Genomic DNA, 22,141 nt, shown 5'->3' with positions numbered 1-22,141 from the left:
AGTAAAACTGTATTTGAGGATAGGGTACTTTTTCCCTATGATACATTTTTTCTTATAGCACAGCAGGTAGGGCCGACCCGGGTTTGATTCCTCTGCCCTTCCCCGAGAGCCTGGCAAGCTACCGAGAAGATCTCGACCGCATGGCAGAGCCTGGCAAGCTCCCCATGGTGTATTCGATATGCCAAAAATAGTAACAAGTTTCACAGTGGAGACATTACTGGTGCCCACTTGATATGCCCTAAAAGATCCTAAAACTTTTCCTCTTTTTACTTTTCTTAACACTGACAACTCACTTTGGCAATTTTTGTTTCTGTCTGCCCCTATGGTTTTGATGCATGACCACCAGAAAGGAGTATTCTGTGACATACCGAATTGGCCCGGTAACGTTGGCTTTCTTCTGGAGAGCTGTACCAGAGGGTCTAGAGATTTCATTTAAAATTGAGCAGGGAAAACCTCTAAGTTTGAAAGCCATGATTAATTTAAGGGTGATGCTGAGGGAAAAAGTCATTTTCAATTAAATAAATTTCCTCAGATACCTGTAAGCCTTTTTTCTCTTTCTCATTCCAAGAACAGTTGGGTGCCAACCTTACCCTAACCAGGCCTGTGTCAGCACCTGCCCCAGTTAACGTGCTGGGTTTATTTTTCTTCAGTGATCTCTTTCATGTCTTCTATTTTTGTCCTCCATTCACATCAGTTTTACTTTCTTTTTCTCTTTATTTAGAACTATCTGTAATGTCCATTCCCTAGCTTTCCTTACTCATCCCAGGACAATGTTGTAAAAGCTGAGTGAAGTCCAGCCTAATATGTTGAAAAATTAAACCCAGTATTGACCTTCTGTCAACTCCAAAATGAAGGAATACTTTAAACTTTCCATCTACTTTCTAGGGGAACAAGTTGACTGGCATAAAAAATATTTTAATATAATAATAGGGGCTGGAGCAATAACACAGCCGGTAGGGCATTTGCCTTGCACATGACTGACCTGGGTTCAATTCCCAGCATCCCACATGGTCTCCCGAGCACCGCCAGAAGTTATTCCTGAGTGCAGAGCCAGGAGTTAACCCCTATGCATCTCCGGGTGTGACCCCAAAAGCAAAAATAATAATAATAATAATAATAATATTAATAATAATGTCTAATATTTGTATAGCACTTACTATGTTCCATGCACTGCTTCTAAATGATACTGATAATATAAAAATATCTGTGCCATACCAAACCATATTCAAACTAAATGAAAAATCTGTTTCAATTATACATATGGAAGATTAGATAATATTTTTCCTTGAGGCTGGAGTCCGAGTGCAGTGGATTGGGTGCTTGCCATGCATGCAGCCAGTGAGCACTGCAGGAGGGATTCCTGAGTGCAGAGCCAAGGACAACACCTAAGCATACCTGGGGTGGCCCAAAAACAAGCAGAATAATATTGGTCCATCACCAGGTTCTTGTTCTTGGTCTCTCAAGAGCTAGTGATCTACAGTTTCTAATCTCAGTTTCCCTGAGTTACTGGGAAATAAAACCAAATGTGTTCTTTCCCAGAGGAATTGCCTAAGGAGTAGCAGAAAATGGTTAGGAGCATAAATATAGGAAGACAAGATGGTCCATGGGTGTGCTGCTGGGGACAGCCAAGCATCTCACTGCCTTACTGAGGGTTTGTTTTCCTGACTCTCATCTACCCTGAGTATTTCTGTTCTCTCCCTGCAGTTGTGGACATGGATGGAAGATCTTCAGAAAGAGATGCTAGAGGATGTCTGTGCAGACTCGGTAGATGCAGTGCAGGAACTGATCAAGCAGTTCCAGCAGCAGCAAACTGCCACCCTGGATGCCACACTCAATGTCATCAAGGAAGGCGAAGACCTTATCCAGCAGCTCAGGTCAGCGCCTCCCTCCCTGGGGGAGCCCAGCGAGGCCAGGTCAGCATGGGCAGTGCTTTCCAGTGGGAAATGCCTCGGACTAGACGTGAGATAAGTCATGTCCCAGTCTTGGCTCAGCCAACTTTGTGGTCTTGTGTGAGCGTTGGTTTATCCATCTGTCAGATATAAAAGTGCCTGTATGCTCAGTGTGAGTTTAGAATGAAATGGTGAATGGAAATGCATCAATGCTCAAAAAAAGTTTATTATTCAAGATGTTACCCAGTAACCAAAAAGTCATCAAAATTAACAACAGAAAAAATTCTGAGAATCATGACATATTTGATCATGTGGAGAAATAGCTCCTAGAGAATATACTAATATTTAGCGTCTGATCTTAGATTGACCTCTGAACTCCAAGTGATCTAGTAGATGGAGTGTGACTCCTGCAGATGTAGAATGTATGATGTTCTTCCAGTTGGCTCTTCGTTATCCATTTAAGTCCTTTCACCATTCCTTGCTGCCCAAAAAATAAAATCTCCATGTAAACTAATTAAGCATAACATAAAAGGAAAATCCTTATATCCATTTAGAATCATCCACAGCATTGCTTCCTTTTTATTGGCTCCAAGATCTAGTTACTTGCATCTGTTAGGGGTATTGGCTTCTCATATAGTGTCATGAGGTCTTGAGAGAGCCCACAGCAAGCATCCCTGTGCTCAGGTGCTGTGTACATAAGGCTTGATAGTGCTAATGATATCTGCCCACAAGGACTTGTCCCTTTCCCAAAATCATTCAGTGCTGGGACCTCTGCCAACTCTGGAAAAAAAAGTAATCTCATCAACTATTCCCAGACTAACTATTCCTTGGGGCCTTTTTTGTTGAAGAGGACTTTCCACCCACAGCAGTTGTCCAATTAAATAAACAATGAGAACTTACCTTTAGATGGCCCTGGAATGTTTTTCTGTTGTAAATTAATCATTTGTATTCCAAACATGCACTTGAGAAGTTCAGCTTCCTCCTGTTGCATACTAACAACACTGCCTCTTTCCCTTCTTCCCCTAATTCATCTTCATGAATATATAATACACGACAGTTTTGTCTGCATTCCTAGGAAATGCCAGTGTCACTTGCTTCTGAAGAAATTCTTATTAGTAGACAATCATTTAACCTGTCTGGGTCTAAGCTGCTTTATCTTAATCATTAAGGGGCTCTGTCAATTCTGAATGTTTGTCATGACTTTGTTCTTTCTTTATAAACACTTTTCACAGGCTTGACTGACTACACTGACTGGGGGGCTGGGTCTTGGGAGATGCCACATGCTCTTCTCAACTGCCAGTCTTGCACAGAGCCCAAGGGCACGAGACTGCTCAGTGACTGTGAAGGCAGTGTAGTAGTCGATGCCTGTTCTCCATATTTATGTTCCATGCATTTTAGAAAGGCCTGTAACCAAGAACCACTGGTAGTCATTCGTTCTCCCCTAAACTGACTCTAGATCCCAGCTCTTTTTCCTGATCTCAGTACCAGTAGAGAGAAGTAAGTGACTCCGAGGGGTTGACAAGATGCTACACGCACTTCATAGCACACACCTTCCCTAGTTGCCGTGGGCTCTCTGGGTACTCATCACTCAGGTGCCTAGAGGAGCCTTCGCATCCTGTCTGTGAGGCCAGTGAGTGTGACACTGACAGAGGGTTTGTATAGGCAGGTCAAAAATCACTCTTTCTTCTGGAAACTGTGTTGTGAAGAAAGTTCAAGAGGAACAGTCAGAAAGAACAACCCTGTCTTCCCTCCAGCAGAGTCAGAAATTTCAAATGCATAACACATAGTGTGGAGTCAATCTATTCTTTTCTTTTCATGAATAGAGGTGTCCTGCAAGAGTGGAGCTCCATGTCCCAATAGGCCAGTGCTAAAAGGTAGAAACAGGGAGCTCTCCGAATAAGAGGGCCTCTTAATGAGCTGGTTTTATGCTTCCTCAGAAAATGTGTAAGTTCAGATATGGTTCTTTTTTGAGACAAACACCAGCTAAAGAAACTGATCTTAAGAAAATTTGTTGATGAGAAGTTTCAAAATAATGGCTTTCTTTGAGTTTCAAAAAAGGACGTGGGCACATGGGACTGAGTGTTTGGTGGCTGAGAGTCATTCCCCTGCCCAGCCTGTGGCAATGGACGGGCGAAGGACCAGGGGAACCAAGAAACAGGGTCCCAGGCTGGTTGGTAGTCAGCTAATTTCTCTCTTCCCCAGCGTAGTCCGATTTCTCCCTACAGCACAATCATCGTCATAGTTTTGGTGGTATCCCAGTTATCATAGTTCCACCATCCTCATCCTCACAGTTCTCCTCTTTCTATTCTAGCCCAGCCCCCTCTTATCCTTACAGCATAGTTATATAGAAATCATGAAGGGTGGGGTCCACATAGGTGGGGTTCACATTGTCATAACAACAAACAGAGGTAAAGCCACTCCTTCAGGGGAAGATCTAGGAGATTAACTCAAGGACAAAATCTCTTATGAGGGTTCAGCACTCCAGATTACTACGAGATCCAAGATCTGCTCAAGGGCAGGATTCCATCTAGGATTTATTGCTTTCTCCTTTCCTCAGCTAGTAATCCATTTGACCAATCATAATAAATTTACTTCTTATAATATTTCTAGTCATTTTGTATGAACACAGTAAGAGATATATTAAGATTAATGGGTGGCTCTTCCTGGGGATATCTCACTATATATCCCAGACTACAGTCCTCAGGCCATCTTACTCTTTCCTAATCCCAGCAGGGTCCTTATTCAGTTACTTCTTTTTGGGTCATGACAGTTTGTTCCATGACTATGCTTTTAACTTATTATACTTATGGTGCTTGGCTGTCCCCTTTTGATGCCAGGGTAGCTTACAGCTTGTCTGGGTCCATCCAGTCCCTTTGTTGGGACCCTCCTTTGGGAGGTGTTAGGAAGTAAGGGCAACTCAGGCTTAAGTCGGGTAAATATTACTAGGCATCCATCGATGCCCAGGAGAAAATATTATTTCAGAGTCAGTTAACTCCCATGTTACAAAGCATACCATGAACTGTCTTCCTGTGTCTATGTAAAAAAGACATTGCTAAATTATGCAGATGATATAAAGGAAAGAGAAAAGCAAAATAGGATTACTGGTGCTTGATGGAATTGGCTGTGCCTCAGGGCACTGTTGTGGGAGTAGCTCAATAAAACTAAGCTCCCTGAGGAAAGAGCAAGGACAACCCACTGTTATCCAACAGTTTTCCCTTTGTACTTTATCTTAAGTTATGTAAGAAAACAAGTTGGCTAAGATAATGAATGTACTTGTTTGTTTCAGATTTGGGGGTTCTGACTTATTCTAGGCCCTATAGAATTGAATAGGGATGCCACAGTTTTCTTAATATACCAAGATCTTATCTTTGGAGGCCTCTCTCTCTCTCTCTCTCTCTCTCTCTCTCTCTCTCTCTCTCTCTCTCTCTCTCTCTCTCTCTCTCTCTGTCCTTCTCTATCTCTCTCTCTTATATACACACTCTCTCTGTCTCTCTCTCTGAGCAAGTCAGTATATTTCTCACTTGATTCTCTTCTGTGCTGCTGCTTTCGGGCATGATCTCTCAGGAAGTGCACAGTCTTTCTGATTGACAGGTATATCCTACTCTTCTAATGCCCAGTTCAAGACTCATCCTTCCTCTGGTGCCCTATTTTCTACTGTCCCCAGTTGGGGTTGCTGCAATCAGTACTAGATTCTTCATACATGTCCTTACTAATCATTCATGGAACACGTTCAGCCACACTCTGACATTGACCCAGACAGTAAGCAGCAGAACAGGATTAAAACCGCTTTATAGTAGGCAGCTACGACTGACAGAGGTGGTCTCCAAAGGCACATAGGTGTTAGAGAAGGGCCTTAATACGGGCTTATTCCCTCTAGATTTTTTAAATTTTTAATTTTAGATTTTTTTTCCCTCTAGACTTTCCTGACCACAGCTCAAGGTCTGTTTAGTAGCAATAGCTCCTAACTTTGGCATAGCATTATAAAGAAGGTCGACAGTTTTGGCTGTCATGAACTTATTTTTAACAACAGTCCTGTGAAGTAAAGCTAGGAAGGGTTTTTTTCTTTCCCATGTGCCTTTAATGTGTCTATCCTATGTGCTGTGATATGTGTATAAGTGTATTAAAACTATACATATTTGACTGTATCCCTGCATGTAATTATCCCAGTTTTTTAATATTTTGTGCTTTGTAGAACTCTTTTCCATGTTTTTTTCATATTTTCCTTTACACAGTTTGATCTAAGGAATAAGCAAGTGATCAGTGTCCTATGAACCTCATAGAGGCCTGTATTTATGGTTCTCCGAATAACCAGTTAGTGCCAGATTCTCATTAGGTGTTTGATCAATGTCTATTGATTGAATGACTCAACTGATTCACATTCTCCTTGCTCAAACAGAGAAGGATCCATACTCCTTCATCACTTTTAACATGGCAAGGTCCCTCCTTTCTTTCCAACCACTCTGCCACAGGGACTCAGCTGTATCCAACAACAAGACGCCCCACACTAGCTCCATCAGCCATATAGAGTCAGTCCTGCAGCAGCTCGATGACGCCCAGGTGCAGATGGAGGAGCTATTCCATGAGCGGAAAATCAAGCTGGATATCTTCCTACAGCTGCGCATCTTTGAGCAGTATACCATAGAGGTAAGGTGTGGGAGGAGTGGGTTGGGGGGTGAGGGTCAAGGATAGTGTTGGCCTGCTTTCTGCCAACTATGCTGTCTCCTGAACTAGGGAAGGAGGGAGTATAAGACAGTCACTTAAGGGGATTAGAAGCAATCATTTATCAAAGGCATATTTTTAGTTTACACTTTGGAGCCACACCCAGCATTGCTTGTGGCTTACTCTGGTGGGGCTTGGGGAACCATATGGGGTGCTGGGAATTGAACCTGGACTGACCCTCTGCAAGTCAGATGCCCTATTCACTATATTGTCTCCCCAGTCCCAAGGGTATGTTTTTTAAATAAACAAAATTAGAGTAGGATAAATAGCTCAACTGGCTTGTGTAGCACCACATGGTCTCCTGAGCACCACTGGGAGTGACCCCAAGTATTTGCCAGGTGTGGCCACATAACAACTATCAACAGATTTATGATCTGCCATGCTGTATTTCTTTCTTTCATCCCCACTGCCGAGCAGAACCCTATTTTCATTTTCTGTTTAGTGCTTCCTTTGCTGTGAAGGTTTTCTTGGTATGCATTGGACTACTTGCTCTTTAGTTTCTAAAAGGTGGCACAGTTGCCTTGTGGATAAGTTGGATTCATTGGATTCCACAGCCTCCTGAGTGTGACTATTAGGTGGTCTCCTCAGCTACTGACTGTAGAGCAGTGTTGGTGACATCAACCAGCAAGTCGGCCATAGCAGGGGAAGATGTATTTCCCATTTGCTTTTTGCTTGATATGAAAGACATCTGTTCTTAGGCCATTTGTTTGCTCATCTCAAAACTCCTTGGTTTATTCTTGGAAGGTCAGAATTGCATATTAATGTCCCTCTTGTAATACATTTAAATAATGTCTGCTTTACATATTATTCACTTTTTTTTTTTTTTGCTTTGAAATGGTAAGTCTGGGCTGTTGGGTTTCTGGGGCATGAAGAATCCCAAGTACCTAATGGCCTCATGCACCTTGTCCTTCTCAGAGATGTCAGCTTGTCAAGCCAAAGATATGGTTTCCCTTTGCTCCAGGCTCTCGTAGTTCTCTGTCCAAACTTTATTAAAACATTGGTTTACATTCCAGCCATCTTGTGGGAGTTGAGGCTTCTGCGTTTCTAGAACTGATCCTCTTAAGAATAGTTCTGGAAAACCACATTGTAATTGGTTTGGAGGGAGATAATTTTTTAAATAAATTTTGAAAGTACAAATATTCCAATTCCACACAAATCCTGGAAAATATCTTAGCAATAGGTTCACTTTTCTTCAGTCCTGAGACCAAAAATGTTTATGTGGAGAATCTGAAATTTGAAAGAAAGCCAGTTCATTGGGCTTTCCTTTACTTTCTTCTGGTCTTTTCCTAATAAATACATCTCTATCCTTGCCTCCCTGAAAATCATTGTGATTAGTTCCTTAAAGAATTTTTTTCATTTTAAAGGTGCTTTTCTGGACATTTTCAAGAACAAAGGGAAAGATAAGTTTTTAAATCTAAGCTTTAATTTCCTCTCAGTCATTTCTATAAATAAATTATATTTATAATATATATACACATATAATTTTGATTCAACATGCACAAGAATTTCAGGTGAAATGTAGTATGAAAACACAGAGTGAGAATAGGCTGCCTGGAAATAACATGAGAACATAAGTGGAAGGTCTCAAGCACATAGATGATGCTAAGGGAAGTAACAATATGCACCAAACCATAACTTCCAATTAAATAATGGAGGTGGGTTGGAGAAGACGAAACAGTGGGCCAGAAAGGACATAAGAGTGATGGAAGGGTCATGGGCACTTTGGTGCTATTTTTGTGCATCAATACCAGTATCTTTATTGAGAGAAAAATTAAAATGCCAATAGAAATCAAAGATATTGACATGTAACAAAGGGTAAATAGGATAAGCTTCATAAGGGTGGGGTGGCAAGGTAATCTAGGAAGAGTGGATGAGTTGTTAATCCTTAGCAGTTGGAAGTGAGACTCACGGAAACAGAGGCCACATTTCATCACAGGGATGTAGGCACGGTGCCTACATCCTCTTGCAATCCTGTTTTGCTCAGGAGAGTGACTGTATCCACAGAGGAAATTAGGTCAGCAGATGTGGTGGTTTCACTGTTTTATTCTTTATTTATGCTTCTGCCATTACAGGTCAACATCAAAAAATTGCTTAAGGGAAAGAATCTGAGGGTTTGAGAGCTTATTTTTTTTATTTTATTACAAGTCTGTGGTTTTAAAATCAGGGTTGCTGGCTTCCTTCTAGGATGGATTGATTAGATAGCTGCGTCCTAGGCATCAGCTAAGCCATCACTCATGGCACTCTGCCTGCAGTGATGCTGGAAAAATTAATTTTTACTTCTGAAAAAGTTTTACACATATGCAAAAATGCCATTTAAAATGCCAGCTGTAAATAAATAGTTTAAATTGTCTTCTCTTTAAATTTTACATTCCTCCTCTTATCCTGAGTCCCAGAAAAAAACATGGCAGCTTGGTATGCAGTAGAGCAAGTAGAGAAATAGGAAAAGTTTCTGATAAAATGGGGTGGGGGGTAAAAATAATGATTTTATTTTGCACCCTCTGGTTTGGGCAGTAACATCAAGGTTTAGAAGGCATTTGTTGTTCCCCTTTTGATCAGGAAAATCCTGCTAAACCTAAGGAAATCCTCTTTGATCAGGAAAATCCTGCTAAACCTAAGGAAACAGCTCTGCTTTAAGACAGATTGGCAGAAGTTATTTTTGTGAGTGGTAATATTATTTAAAATACCCGATAGTACTTCACTATGGGACATTATTTAAAATACCAACTAGTATTTCACTATGGGGACGAAGAGCAAGTTGCTGCAGAAGATTCAGAGTGTGAACTGAGGGTGGTTTTCTGTAAAGAGAAACATGCTAGAGCTGACAGAAGCCAGACCAGGGACTACCGTTATAGGACCCATAGCTGTAGTTTCCTTCCCCTATGGAAGGACATACTTCGAATTTTTAGGGATTACGGAAAGCCAGAGCAGACCTCTCTCCTATCATTTGGGGGATGCAAGTGTGACTCTTTATCCATATCACTAATGGCTCAGATGAACTAATTAATTAAAAATTAAGATAATGTATGAGTTTCTGGAGTAATTAATTAAAAAATTAAGATAATGCATGCGTTGCTCATTTTAGTCAGGAATGCAGTATAACTGTGCATGAGGTCATTGGTTACCCCTACTAAGGGTGAATCTTATCCCAAATGTATTCAGCAAAATTTCAGAACCAGGACTACATTCCTGACAGATTTTCACTCAAAGTCACTCAGAGTTGAACATGTACTGTAAACTATAAACTTTTCCTGTAGGCTTAACCGCACTGTAGGAAAGACATTTTATATGAAATGGTTGACATAATAACTAAATATGAATCATTTTTATTTTTTAATACTAAAAATATATACTTTTTTCTTGTTTTAGAAGGTTTGCATGTTTTTCAGATTTTTCTACAACTGGAATGATTCAAAAGAAATACAAATTATTTTTAGGGGCTGAAAAGAAAGTATAGGGGTTATGTGTTTGCCTTGCACAGAGTCAGGAGTAACCCCTCAGCACTTCCAGGTGTGGCCCAAAAACAAAATTTTGAAAATTATAGAATCAAGAATAGTCTAGTGGTCTCCAGGACCTTTTGATTTTACACTCTCTTCATTAAAGATTTTTGAACTTGCAACCCCCACATATGTGTGTTGTAAATTATATATGTGTTCTACTATAACTAATAATCTCAAAACTCAGTGTGCCCTTAGGGGGGTTAGCTTTTTTATTAAAAATTATGGTTCTGTATTTCAAGTTGTCTTCTTAATCATTTCCATTTGGGGGGGACCTGGTTTCTTGACATTTTTTATTAGATTTTCATTGGTTTTTCTTTCATAATATGACTAACAGAGTGTTCAAATTTCTCTTGTGTTTTTATGATCAATATTGCCATCAAACTTCCATTCATTTGCTGGCAATTCACTAAGTCACTTATCTTTTTTTTTAAGATTTATTTGGTTAGAGGTGAATAATCAGTATCACTGTATCACTGTCATCCCGTTTCTCATCGATTTGTTCAAGTGGGCACCAGTAACGTCTCCATTGTGAGACTTGTTACTGTTTTGAGCATATCAAATATGCCAGGGGGAGCTTTCTAGGTGTGGGCGGGATACTCTTGGTAGCTTGCCGGGCTCTCCGAGAGGGACTGAGGAATCGAACCAAGATTGGGTCAACCACATGCAAGGCAAACAACCTTCCCGCTGTGCTATCGCTCCAGCCCATGAATAATCAGTAAGTCTATCAAATGGGCAAAGGCACAGTAGTTTGAGATTTTCTGAGAACCACACAATGAGTCAGTTTGCTGCTTGTTAAGCTATCATTTCCCCAAGAAGCCTCCTCCTACCACACCATCCTTCACGTGGCTAGGATTGCACTACAGCATCAGTCCAGTACTGGGAGTCTGGGAAAATGCGATTTGCTTTATACCTGTTCGATAAAATATATGTATATGACATATACACACACATGCCTATTTATGTAGTGAAAATTGTTCTCTGTGTTACCAGTGGATAATCTTGAGTAGGCCTCTGGGTAGGCATACCCCTGTAGGAAATTCCTAGGAATTTCTTCAAGAATCTTCTATACAACTTTATGAAAACTTGAACACAGTCATGGTCTTTCTTTCAAGTCACTAACTATAATTATGATCATAGTTTGCTCAATACACTAAAAATTAACCCTGAGTGATTATACTGAGTAAAGAATGGAATAGCCAAATATATGCCTAAGGGGCTTTTACAACAAGTTAAAGCCAGACTAATGCTGAGAGAAAAATAATAATAATAACCTCCAAAATAAAAATTCTGCCTCAACAAAAGGAAGCTGATTGTATCTTACTGTTGGGCTCATGTTTTGGCATCCATGTAGGATATTATAGTAGCCTCTAGTGCTCAGAAGCAGAAATTTAAAGGAAAAAAAGAATTCAGGGTTTTCATTACTGTGTTAAACCAAAAATTACAACCTCTCCCTTTGGTCCTATTTCTGCTATATAAAAAAAAACAGAGCATATCTGTCTCTTTTTTGGCAGGCTAAAAAATATTTGAACTTGTTCATCTGAGGCCTCTTTTTCCCTTTATCTGAAAAATGTTGAGATTATATGTCTTCTCTGACTCTAAAAACTCCATGACTAGTTCTCTATTATCAGCATTTTGTTCTCTGCATTAATATTTCCCCAGTTTATTTGCGTCCTGCTGGATGTGACATGGTTTCCAGATAACTAACCCTCTTGATCACCGTCTGTTCCAGGAGCTCTGAGCTGCCCAGTCTGCATATGCACCCCCTAGGCAAGGCACGCCCAGGACATGGGCACTCCCCCAGTGCAGCCAGGCAGCAGAGCCCTCTGCATGGCTTCATCAGTTGCCTTTACTAGGTGCTGCTCCTGGAAAAGGTCTAGATTGTGATTTCAATATGCTTCCAATAAATGAATCTTTCATGGTTTGTTTGGGGGCCACATCCAGCAATGCTCAGGGGTTACTCCTGGATCTGCACTTAGAAATTACTCCTGGCAGTGCTCGGAGAACCATATGGGATGATGTTGATCAAACCCAGTTTGGCAGCATGTAAGGCAAGCACCTTTCACACTGTACTATTGCTCTGGCCCCTAAATGAACCTCTTTATTTTTTAAGATACTTAAATGAAACCTTTTAACATGTTTTCCTTTCCTAATTTGCCACTTTAAATGGGAAATGTTTTTCTCTCACTCTTTTCATCTTTGTAAAATTTATAACATTAAAATGAAATATGCTTATTTTTGCCATTGATAGTCCATATATTTCAGAATATCTCACCACAATACAATGCTTTGAACCATTCCCTTCCACTATTAATAGGAGTAGAATTGGACCTTAGAGCATGAAACATACTACATAAGTCTGTATACATATATCCATACGCATAGCTGCCTTGTTGAGCGGTAATAATGCAGTCATTGAGTTGGCAGTAATTTGATGTACACTTCCTAGGCTTAAAGCCTATTTATTAATTCTGTTAATTGTGAAGGAACCGGCAGAGGAACCCAGGTGTGCGGGATCCTGGGCTGAGATCTCCAAAGTTGCTCGGATTGGGACTGGGCCTCTTTACCCAGATCCCCCATTTTCCAGTAGCTAGGCAGTCACATCCAGAAACTGCCCCCCCACCGTGTAGTCCCATCAACAGCCAACATCCAGAGACTATAAAACCAAGCTCCCGGAAGCATTGCAGCCGTGTGACATCTAATAGCCTAGTTCTCCCTCTTGGAGAACCTAACAAGCTACTGAGAGTCTGTTACCCGCTCAGGAAGCCTGACAAGCTCCCCATGGTGTATTTATATCCCCAATACAGTAACAGATATATACATATCTCTCGGAGAACAAGTATCCCACCCGCACGGCAGAGCCTGGCAAGCTACCTATGGCGTATTCAGTATGCCAAAAATGGTAGCAATAGGTCTCATTCCCCTGACCCTGAAAGAGCCTCCAGTCCTTTGAGAAAGATGAGTAAGGAAAAGCTGCTAAAAATCTAAGGGTTGAGTGTAATAGAGACGTTTCTGGTGCCCACTCAAGTAAATTGATGAACAACGGGTTGACAGTGATACAGTGATTAATTGTGTGACCTTAAGCAATTTGGTTATTTAATTTACTGAGAATTGAATTATAATAACAATGCCTAGCCTATAGGGTATTTTGAGGATTTGATGAGTCAACACATTTTTAGCAAGATTCCTGATAACTAATAAATAATACCTGCATTGTCGTTATTACTCACAACATATATGTATGTGTGCATACACATACACATATTTGATTCTATATTTTAAAATTAAATATCCTATTTGTTCTCCTCTGTTATATTTATCTGCATGTGCATGAGTCATAGAAATCACTCAGGGGATCCCTTATTGTTCACTCGTGTCATAAGAAGCAGGGGCATCTGCTTTTGCAGTGAGAAATCCCATCCACTTAAAAAGCACTTCATTCTTGTCTTTGCTGAAGCTTTAGTCACCCCCCAGAAGCAAAGCTAGATTACATATGTGTCTCCTGGCCATAACAAAGGTCCCAGAGGGACCACTCCTTTCTAGATAGGTGAATATTACCTTTATCCTGGGAAAATTGGCAGAGCTAATTAAAGTTTTGAAATGACCAAACTATTAAGAACAACTATGTATCTTTGCAAGGGTAAATTACATGTACATATATAAATATGTGTATTTGTATGTTTATGCATATACAAATATACACAGATATTTGATTCTAATAACACAATTTAAAAGATTTATGTGAAATAAAGGCCATGTAATTATTATGAAATTGCTGTTGTTTTTCTGGAAGTTAAATACAAGGGAACGTTAAAGTGACATGTCACTGAAGTGAGAGAAATGACAAACAGGCTGCCCCCAGAAATGAGTTCTTGGCTCAGCTTTTTTGGTAAAGCACCACTGGACCTCGTAGTTGAATGCTCAGCTCTGCAGCCAGGGGGAGGGTGATGCCACTATAAGGCATAATCTTATGCCTTGGTTCCCTCAGGGTTACTGTGGATATTAAATTTTTAAGTTAAATGTGTATCACACCATCTGTTATAAATGCACAATGCAGAGTAAAATATCTTCAGCTGTGATCATCTTTTTCACCCTGATCATCAGTACCTAAAATGATCTGAAAACAAACCAAAAAAAAAAAAAAGGATAAATCAGTGGAATATCCAACTTTACAAACAATAATATGGAGTTAAGTTGAAATCAAAGGATCTAGGTATGATAAAACATTTGAAGATGACAAACTCAAGTATTCTTTTAGTATACTAGATTCTACTTTTCTGCAGCGGGTAGGGCATTTGCCTTGCATATGGCTGACCCAGGTTCAATTTTTCCATCCCTCTCTGAGAGCCCAGCAGGCTACCGAGAATATCCCGCCTGCACAGCAGAACCTAGCAAGCTCCCCATGCCATATTTGAATTGCCAAAAACAGTAACAACAAGTCTCACAATGGAGACATTACTGGTGCCTGCTCGAGCAAATCAATGAACAACAGGACAACAGTGCTACACTGCTACATACTAGATTCTATGGAGAAACTGATGGAGGGGCTTCTCTTCAGGCACAGACCCCAATCTGGCAAATCCCTGGATCAGTTTTGGTTGTGTGATACTGGATATAGTGAATCTTATCTAGCAGGAAACACGAGAGTTTCATCTTTCAGTAAGCCTTCCTAAGAACTAAGAACCAAGAGCCCACTGCTCTTAGTTCTGAATTTCTTGTCTAGCTTCTTCTCTGCTGTTCCTTATGGTCATGGCTCTAGAGTAGAGAGTTGTTAGAGTAGAAATATCGCCAATATATCTCTCAAAGGGGGTCATCATATCCTCACCTATAATTAAATTCAGGAGAGCAAGGGAGATCAAAACTACTGAAACCAAGAGTGGAGTGGGCCAGGATCTGAGACAAAGCTAATTGTGTGGAATGAGAAAGCGAAATAGTTGATTGGGAGCTTTGGAGAACTTGCACTCCTGTTTCATTCATTTGGTTGAGGCCCTAGTTTTTGCCCTGCACAAATTCTTCCAACTTTCTTTTATAAATGAATTAAAATCACCAAATTCCATCACACATATATTTTTCTCACTGCTTTATCTTTGTACTGGCAAACTAGTCCATGTTCTGTGTTACTGGATAAGTCAGAGAAAAACATTTGGGTCTGGGGTGTCAGGAAGCTCTTTTTGCCAGAAGTTTATTTTTCATTTATTGGGGAGATTGGGGATGATGAGAGGTTTTGGCCATGTTCAGCTATGCTCAGAGATTACTTCTGGCTCTGTGCTGACGGATCACTCCTGGCAGTTCTTGGGAATTTATATGTGGTCCTAGGAATCAAAACTGGGTTATGGCCAAAGTAGCTGTATGCAAAGCAAGTACCCTACCTCCTATAATATCTCAGTCCCCAGGTTTTCTTCAAATAATGGTGAGAACTTGAGCAGACTAGAAGAAGAAACATGGTATTTCAAGGCTATTGGGCCAAAGAAAGACTAGTGAAAAAAATTGGCCAACTGGTTCAGGTAACACAACATGAGATGAGAATGGGAAACTGGGTTTACTCTTTAATGAAACATAAGCTCCGGGTTTTTTTAATTTAATTTTTAAAATTTTATTTTATTTTTACAAAGTTGTTCACAATAAGTTGTTGCATTTAATATTCCAACACCAATCCCACCACCATTATGCCTACCCAACACCATATTTCAAGTGTTTTCACCCCAATCCTCAAACCTTGCCCCCAAAGCATATCTAAATAATTTATTTTGTATTGCGTTATGAATAATCTGCTAAAAATTATCCAAAAAATTTCATTAGAGGAAAGTGAGTGAAGATTGCTGTATTTCACCCTGGAGCCACTGAGCCCTTTTATAAGAGATTATTAACATGTTGTTAAAAGTTGAGTCTTATATGCTTATATGTTGTATACAGCTATGTATATATAGTTTATATATACTATAGTATATATAGTATATATAGTATAGTATATATAGTATATATAAACTATATATAGTATATATAAAACAAACACTAAAATTGAACAGAAAGGCAGACTTTCCTCTTCATACTTTATTTTTAATGATTTTGTTTCTAAGGGAAATTTTTCTACCCTCATTAGAAAATAAGAGAAACAGGCAAAATATAGACATACTTTCCTTGGTCTATTTTCCAATAAAGAATGTGCAGCCAGAATATACTAAGACTTTTAAAAATAATAATAATAAAAGAATTTGAAAATAATCACAGAATTTGAAAGATACTACAAAAGTAGATAAACTAAATGGTAAATATGTCCATAATAATTAGTTAACTCTAGTTGTAAGGAAAATGCAACTGAAAACCATAATAAGATATATCTTAGCGTAGCTAATTTTAACTGATCCTACCAAATGATGGTGAGCATGTATATCAGTTAACTTTCACACATTCCTTTAAGAATGTAAGATTCCTTCTTGGAATGTTAAACATATACCTATCTCATAACTTACAGTAGCATTCAGCATAACAGTGAAGACAGAAACCTGTGTTCACAGAAATACTCATATAAGAGCTTTGACATCAGCCTTATTCTTAACCAAATTCTAATAAAGACAACCTAAAAGTTCATCAGCAAAGGTAACAAATGTGAGTCATCTATACGTTAAAATACTGCTTAAAAGTAGCAAGAGAAATATTGATACAACATACATAAGTCTTAAGATAGCATGTTTAACATGGGGGCAAGCAAAATAAAAAAGGAATATATGCTGTATATGCCTTCAAACGATTGCCATAGAATAGCATGAGATTAAAAAACTTCAAAAAACTACATTTCAAACATTTGCATTTATCTAATCAGATGCAGTTATTATTCAGTTGAGGACTTGAATTCCAACTTTGAATGACTGCAGCTACTGTAAAAGGTGTATAAAAATCTATTTTTCAAAAAGCATTTCCGTCAACTAGCTAAATAATGGGGGCTGGAGCGATAGCACAGCTGTTGGGCGTTCGCCTTTCATGCGGCTGACCTGTGTTCAATTCCTCCGCCCCTCTCAGAGAGCCCGGCAAGCTACCGAGAGTATTGGATATGCCAAAAACAGTAACAATCAGTCTCTCAATGAGAGACATTACTGGTGCCCGCTCGAACAAATCGATGAGCAACAGGATGACAGTGACAGTGACAGCTAAATAACATGAATGAAGCCACAGAACAATAATTTATTTGCAAATTCATATTAGGGGAAACTTTACATTTATTTCATACTTCAGTCTTTATTAAAATCAAGATGTTTTTCTATCCAATATAATCTTGAATTTCTGAAAGTGTGTTATCTATCTACACTATTTAATCTCTATTTCCAGTTATCAGCCTTTGTAACAGAGGTTAGAGAATCCTGCACAATAAGAACTTAGGAACCAGATGGGTCCCTGGGTTTAATGAACACTACCTCCAACTTGATGAAATACTTAAGCCTTTCACTGACTTCTCCATTCCCATTTTTGGTTTCTTCTGAAGAGTTAGACTCAATGCTTTAATTCCTATGACCTCTCAGTGATGTTATTTTTCCAAGAAATAGTTTTGGTGCAGTGAACGGAGTCACTGCAGTTGGTGTACCTGAGCTCTGTCTGCAGGCTCTCGCCAGCAATTGACTTTAGATAAACCATTTAATCTGTCTGAACCTCAGTTTCTTCTCCTATAGGATGGACCTGGAGATCTCCACACTACCTTCTCACTGGGTCATTGTTAGAGAGAGTTGATGGAGCATGCAAGAACTCTATAACATATCACTCATCTTGTTGTATTTGCTACTATCCTTTATTGTTACCATAAATATTGAAACATAAAGAGAACACCTTTAAAAGCCTGGGTGCAGAGTATTGTTGCTTCAGTGTTGTTTAGGTATGGAAAAGATTCAAAGTGGAGACTTGACCCAAGGGCTAGAAATCTGTGAGCTTGAACTCAGTGTTCTGTGGACGCCTGAGGCTGAGGTTGTTCTCCCACAGGTGACAGCAGAGCTTGATGCCTGGAATGAAGACCTGCTTCGACAGATGAATGACTTCAACACAGAGGACCTGACGCTGGCGGAGCAGCGGCTGCAGCGGCACACAGAGCGGAAGCTAGCCATGAACAACATGACATTCGAGGTGATCCAGCAAGGCCAGGACCTGCACCAGTACATTATGGAGGTGCAGGCCTCAGGTAGGACCCCCGTCCCCACCTTGCCCCTGCAGGTTACAGTGAGAAATGAGGACCCCTGCTTGACGGCAAGAGAATTTTCACTCTATTCATTCTTTATTTCTATCAGAGACAAAACATTTTTTCTCTCATTTTAAAGAAAAACAAACTGAATCATTAAAACATAAATAAATAAGTTGTCTACAACTGCCAAGCTAGGATCAGGTATTTTTGGAAAATGGGTTTCTCAGATTGTGGAAAGAATAAAAAGACCAGTGGTAGGAGTTAGGCCAGACTGAAAAATTTTAAATGTTACAATGTGACCTGGAAAAACAATCCAGGTGGGTCTCAAAGGTAGTCATCTAGCCATACAATTTGTGTTCACGTGTGTAGACCCCACCTGGAGCTAATCCCCACTCCTCTGCCCCAGCCTCACTACCTTCTGCTCTGTCCCCCATCCTCGGATGTGGCTAACTCCGGGTTTCCAGTTTATGTAGAGAGTCCTCAGATTTTTATCACTAGTCTAGCTGTGAGTAAAGAGTACTGTAAGGTCATAAAATTTTATAAGTTCTCAAAAAATATATATCAGCCATGGCTGTTAACCCAATTTGGTTTCTTTTTGTGCTCAGGATCAATATACAACAAACTTTCCACTACAGTTCATCAAAGTAGTTTTTATTCTTAGAACAGAAGAGAACCCTAGCCAGTCCATGGTCTAAAGTCCAGAAAAAAATTTATTTACACTTGGGGTACATACCAATAGAGTCTTGAAACCAGGTTCCCACATCCAAAGCCACCCCATTACCATTTATCTCCTACCCCCTACCCCCACCTTCCAGAAGGAGGCAGGTATGAGCTCAGGTAAGTAACCTATTAAAGTGGTGGTTTTCATCATTTTAAACCTGCATACCACTGGTTGAAAATTGCACACTTGGACATTCCTATTGGTTAAGAAAGACATTTAAAATCATGAGAGTCTCAGGAAGACTTTAGTGATCACAGTTGGCTTGCCTGAATGAGTAAACGCCAGTTTTAAAGAAATTTCACTTCTATTTTGGAGGGTACAGAAGATTGGGGCCACAACCCACAGGGCTTGGAGTCACTGTTAGGGAACATACAGTACCAGGGATCGGCCCTATGCAAGGCAAGAGCCTTAACCCTGGTACGAACTCTCCAACTTAAGAACTTTACTTCTAACTAGAGGATCCTAATTGTCTTCATTTTGATCGGCTTAATCTTTTCTTATGTTTAAATTTGTGTTACAGCTTCCCAGGGTTGTTTGGAATATTCAGGTAATGCTCTGCAGATTCCAAGAAGGGTCATTCCAATTATCATCTGGCTAGGGTCTCTCTTAAAATTGATAAAGTGGATTGGAGAAATGGTACAAAGAGACTAAGGCACTTGGCCTTGTACCCAGCTCACCCTGGCACCACATAAGTTCTCCAGAGCACCACCAGGAGTGATCCCTTAGCACAGAACCAAGAGCAATACCTGAGCACTCTCAGGTATATTACAAAATAAAAAATAAATATGATCAAGTATAGCTGAACTCCATCTGACTTTCTCTGCGTGGGAATTGGGCAAATAGCAAAAAGCTTCCTGCACAAGTGATTCCCCTGTGTAGCCAGGTCTGAAACCCACTGCTGTTCACCAGGGTGGTTAAATAACAACAGTTGATATATATGATGTGGTCAGCATCCATGTCAGTATTACCCGAGAACATCTTACAAGTAAATTCAAGGGCCATTCCTAGGACCTGCCACTAGACTCTCTAGGGTTGGGGACCAAGATCTGTTTCAACAAACTTTCTAGGTGCTTTGATGCTGTGAACACAAAGTCTGCTCCTCCAGAGCCTGCTTAGATTGTGGACCTCTGACAAGCAGCACTGGTTGAGAGTTTGTTGGGAAAAAAATACAGAATCCCAGAACTTAGCCAAACTTAGGAGCCTGAATCTACATTCTAATGAAACCTCCTCCGGGTGAATCATGTGCACACCGAAGTTCAAGGAGCAGCCTTCTTGGTCCTGGCCTCTTCTTCTTCAATTTCTTGTTAAGGAAGGGGAAGGGGAGCTCATCCTTTCTCTGTGACAGAGAGCCATGTCTGGACTCAGGGCATTTCCCTATGGCTTTCCCTCATGCTGCTCCTAATTGCCAAGAGGGGGTGCAGACAGTGCCTCGGAGAGAGGCTGGGGCTGACTCCTGCAGCAATGCTCCCCCTCTATCCCTCAGTCCAGGAGGTAAAACTTGTCTGCTAGAAGACTGCAGCGTTGAGGCCCAGGTTTGGATTTGGGACTAGCCCACCCCCACCTCTGTCACAAAATCAGGTATCCATGGTAACAGAAAGACTTCTGGGAGCTGGCAGTCTTTGAAGATGGTTTGTGACAGGAGGGTTGGCTGTGCTTGGCGGCCACCTTAACCATGAGGGCTGAGTGGGTGGAAGCACCGCAGGCAGATGGGCCGCCCACCCCCACAGTATCCTGTTCTGGATATGAGCTTTGACAAAGAGGCTTGATTGGCCTCTTCAGCCCTCTCCACTAGAACTGGCTGTTCCCCTGATCCTTCTACAGCTCGCTCCTCCGTCTGGCACGACACATGAGACTTCATGGGAATGAGTCCGGAGGTCTCAGGAACTCTCAGTCCCTGTCTGCTGCTGCTGGACGCCACGTCCTGCACAGAGGCTTTTTCCTCATCTCTGGCTAAGAAGGGAGGAGGGTGGGTCACACTATAGCTGGTGGGTGGGCCAAGGTGGCCCTTGCCCCGAAGTGGTCGAGGGATGCTGGCCATCACACTAAAGCAGTAAATGACTTGGGCATTCACGATATGTATCTGGTGAGTTGTATTTGACCTAAATACTTACAAAATTAACAGAAAAACCAAGATTGCAGTTGGTATTTAGCCCTCTGAACTAAATTAAGGGCATTAGGCTTTGATTTGACTAGAGTAAACAGATAGAGAGATTTTCCTTATGTTTGTTTTCAGGTGTGGAGTTTGTAATACTGAACCAGGTGCTGCCAAATCCCTCTGATGTAGCCAAAGAAAAAGCCTTTGGTTGAGTCAACAGCCCTCTTTTGAATAGATAGCAAAAGAGGGACAAATTCTTCATTTATGCATTGTTCTCTCCTCATTGTTGTGTTATTTATAGTGGAGAGATGCAGGGTTTTTTCTGGAAAAAGTCAAGTGCAGGAAAGTGCCAAGGCTATGTTAAGTCCAGTTCCAGTGTGGAGAAGGGGTAGTGAAAGGAAGTGGAACTGGACACTTCCTATTCATGAGGATCTGAATGGAGGGTCGTGGGAACAACAAATGGGAACGGCAGTGGAGGGTCTTGAGCACTTTGTTAGTGGTGAAAGTGCAGTAACTTCAGCAAAACCTTAAGTGCTGACACTATTGTAAACATGTTACTTAAACTCCAATAACAAAAATAAATTTCAGTTCCGAACTCAGTGTCTGACTGTGGGGGGGCTCTTTCCTTTCTCTTCAGATTTAGTTCTCTAAAATGTGGTGGGTGTATCCCCTCCACTTGTCACATTCCTTGATTAATTTTCACTTCTCCACAACCCCTCCCTTATGACAGCAGACCTTATGGCTCTTACCCACGACTGAGGGATAAGACAAGGTTGTGAGTCCTCATCTCTTACATAAGGTTTTATATAAGATTTCTTGGAAGCATGTGGCAATGATGCTTAAAATTTGCTGTTCCTATATAGAGCCAGTCAGAGCACTTGAAAATAATTTCTTGGGCTGGAGCAATAGTACAGCGGGTAGGGCATTTGCCTTGCATGCAGCCGACCCGGGTTCGATTCCCAGCATCCCATATGGTTCCCCGAGCACCGCCAGGAGTAACTCCTGAGTGCATGAGCCAGGAGTAACCTCTGAGCATGGCCGGGTGTGACCCAAAAATCAAAA

The 22,141-nt window shown here is 40.7% G+C and overlaps 1 protein-coding gene across 25 annotated transcripts in view; it reads left to right on the top strand.

Annotated features, from left to right (window-relative positions):
• The window catches only part of KALRN (kalirin RhoGEF kinase), an 809,955-nt gene that overhangs the window by 454,041 nt on the left and 333,773 nt on the right, over positions 1 to 22,141 (top strand). For 22 of the 25 annotated variants that reach the window (XM_055128085.1, XM_055128081.1, XM_055128079.1 and 19 more), the window contains exons 12-14: positions 1,705 to 1,913; positions 6,359 to 6,533; positions 18,068 to 18,263. In XM_055128085.1, coding sequence (XP_054984060.1) covers positions 1,705 to 1,913; positions 6,359 to 6,533; positions 18,068 to 18,263 — 580 coding nt within the window. The remainder of the gene's footprint in view (positions 1 to 1,704; positions 1,914 to 6,358; positions 6,534 to 18,067; positions 18,264 to 22,141) is intronic. The other 3 variants (XM_055128078.1, XM_055128092.1, XM_055128093.1) reach the window with 1 other exon arrangement.

This window comes from Sorex araneus, chromosome 2 (assembly GCF_027595985.1).
Source record: "Sorex araneus isolate mSorAra2 chromosome 2, mSorAra2.pri, whole genome shotgun sequence".
Lineage (NCBI taxonomy): Eukaryota > Metazoa > Chordata > Mammalia > Eulipotyphla > Soricidae > Sorex > Sorex araneus.
This window is presented reverse-complemented; position numbering and strand designations above follow the sequence as displayed.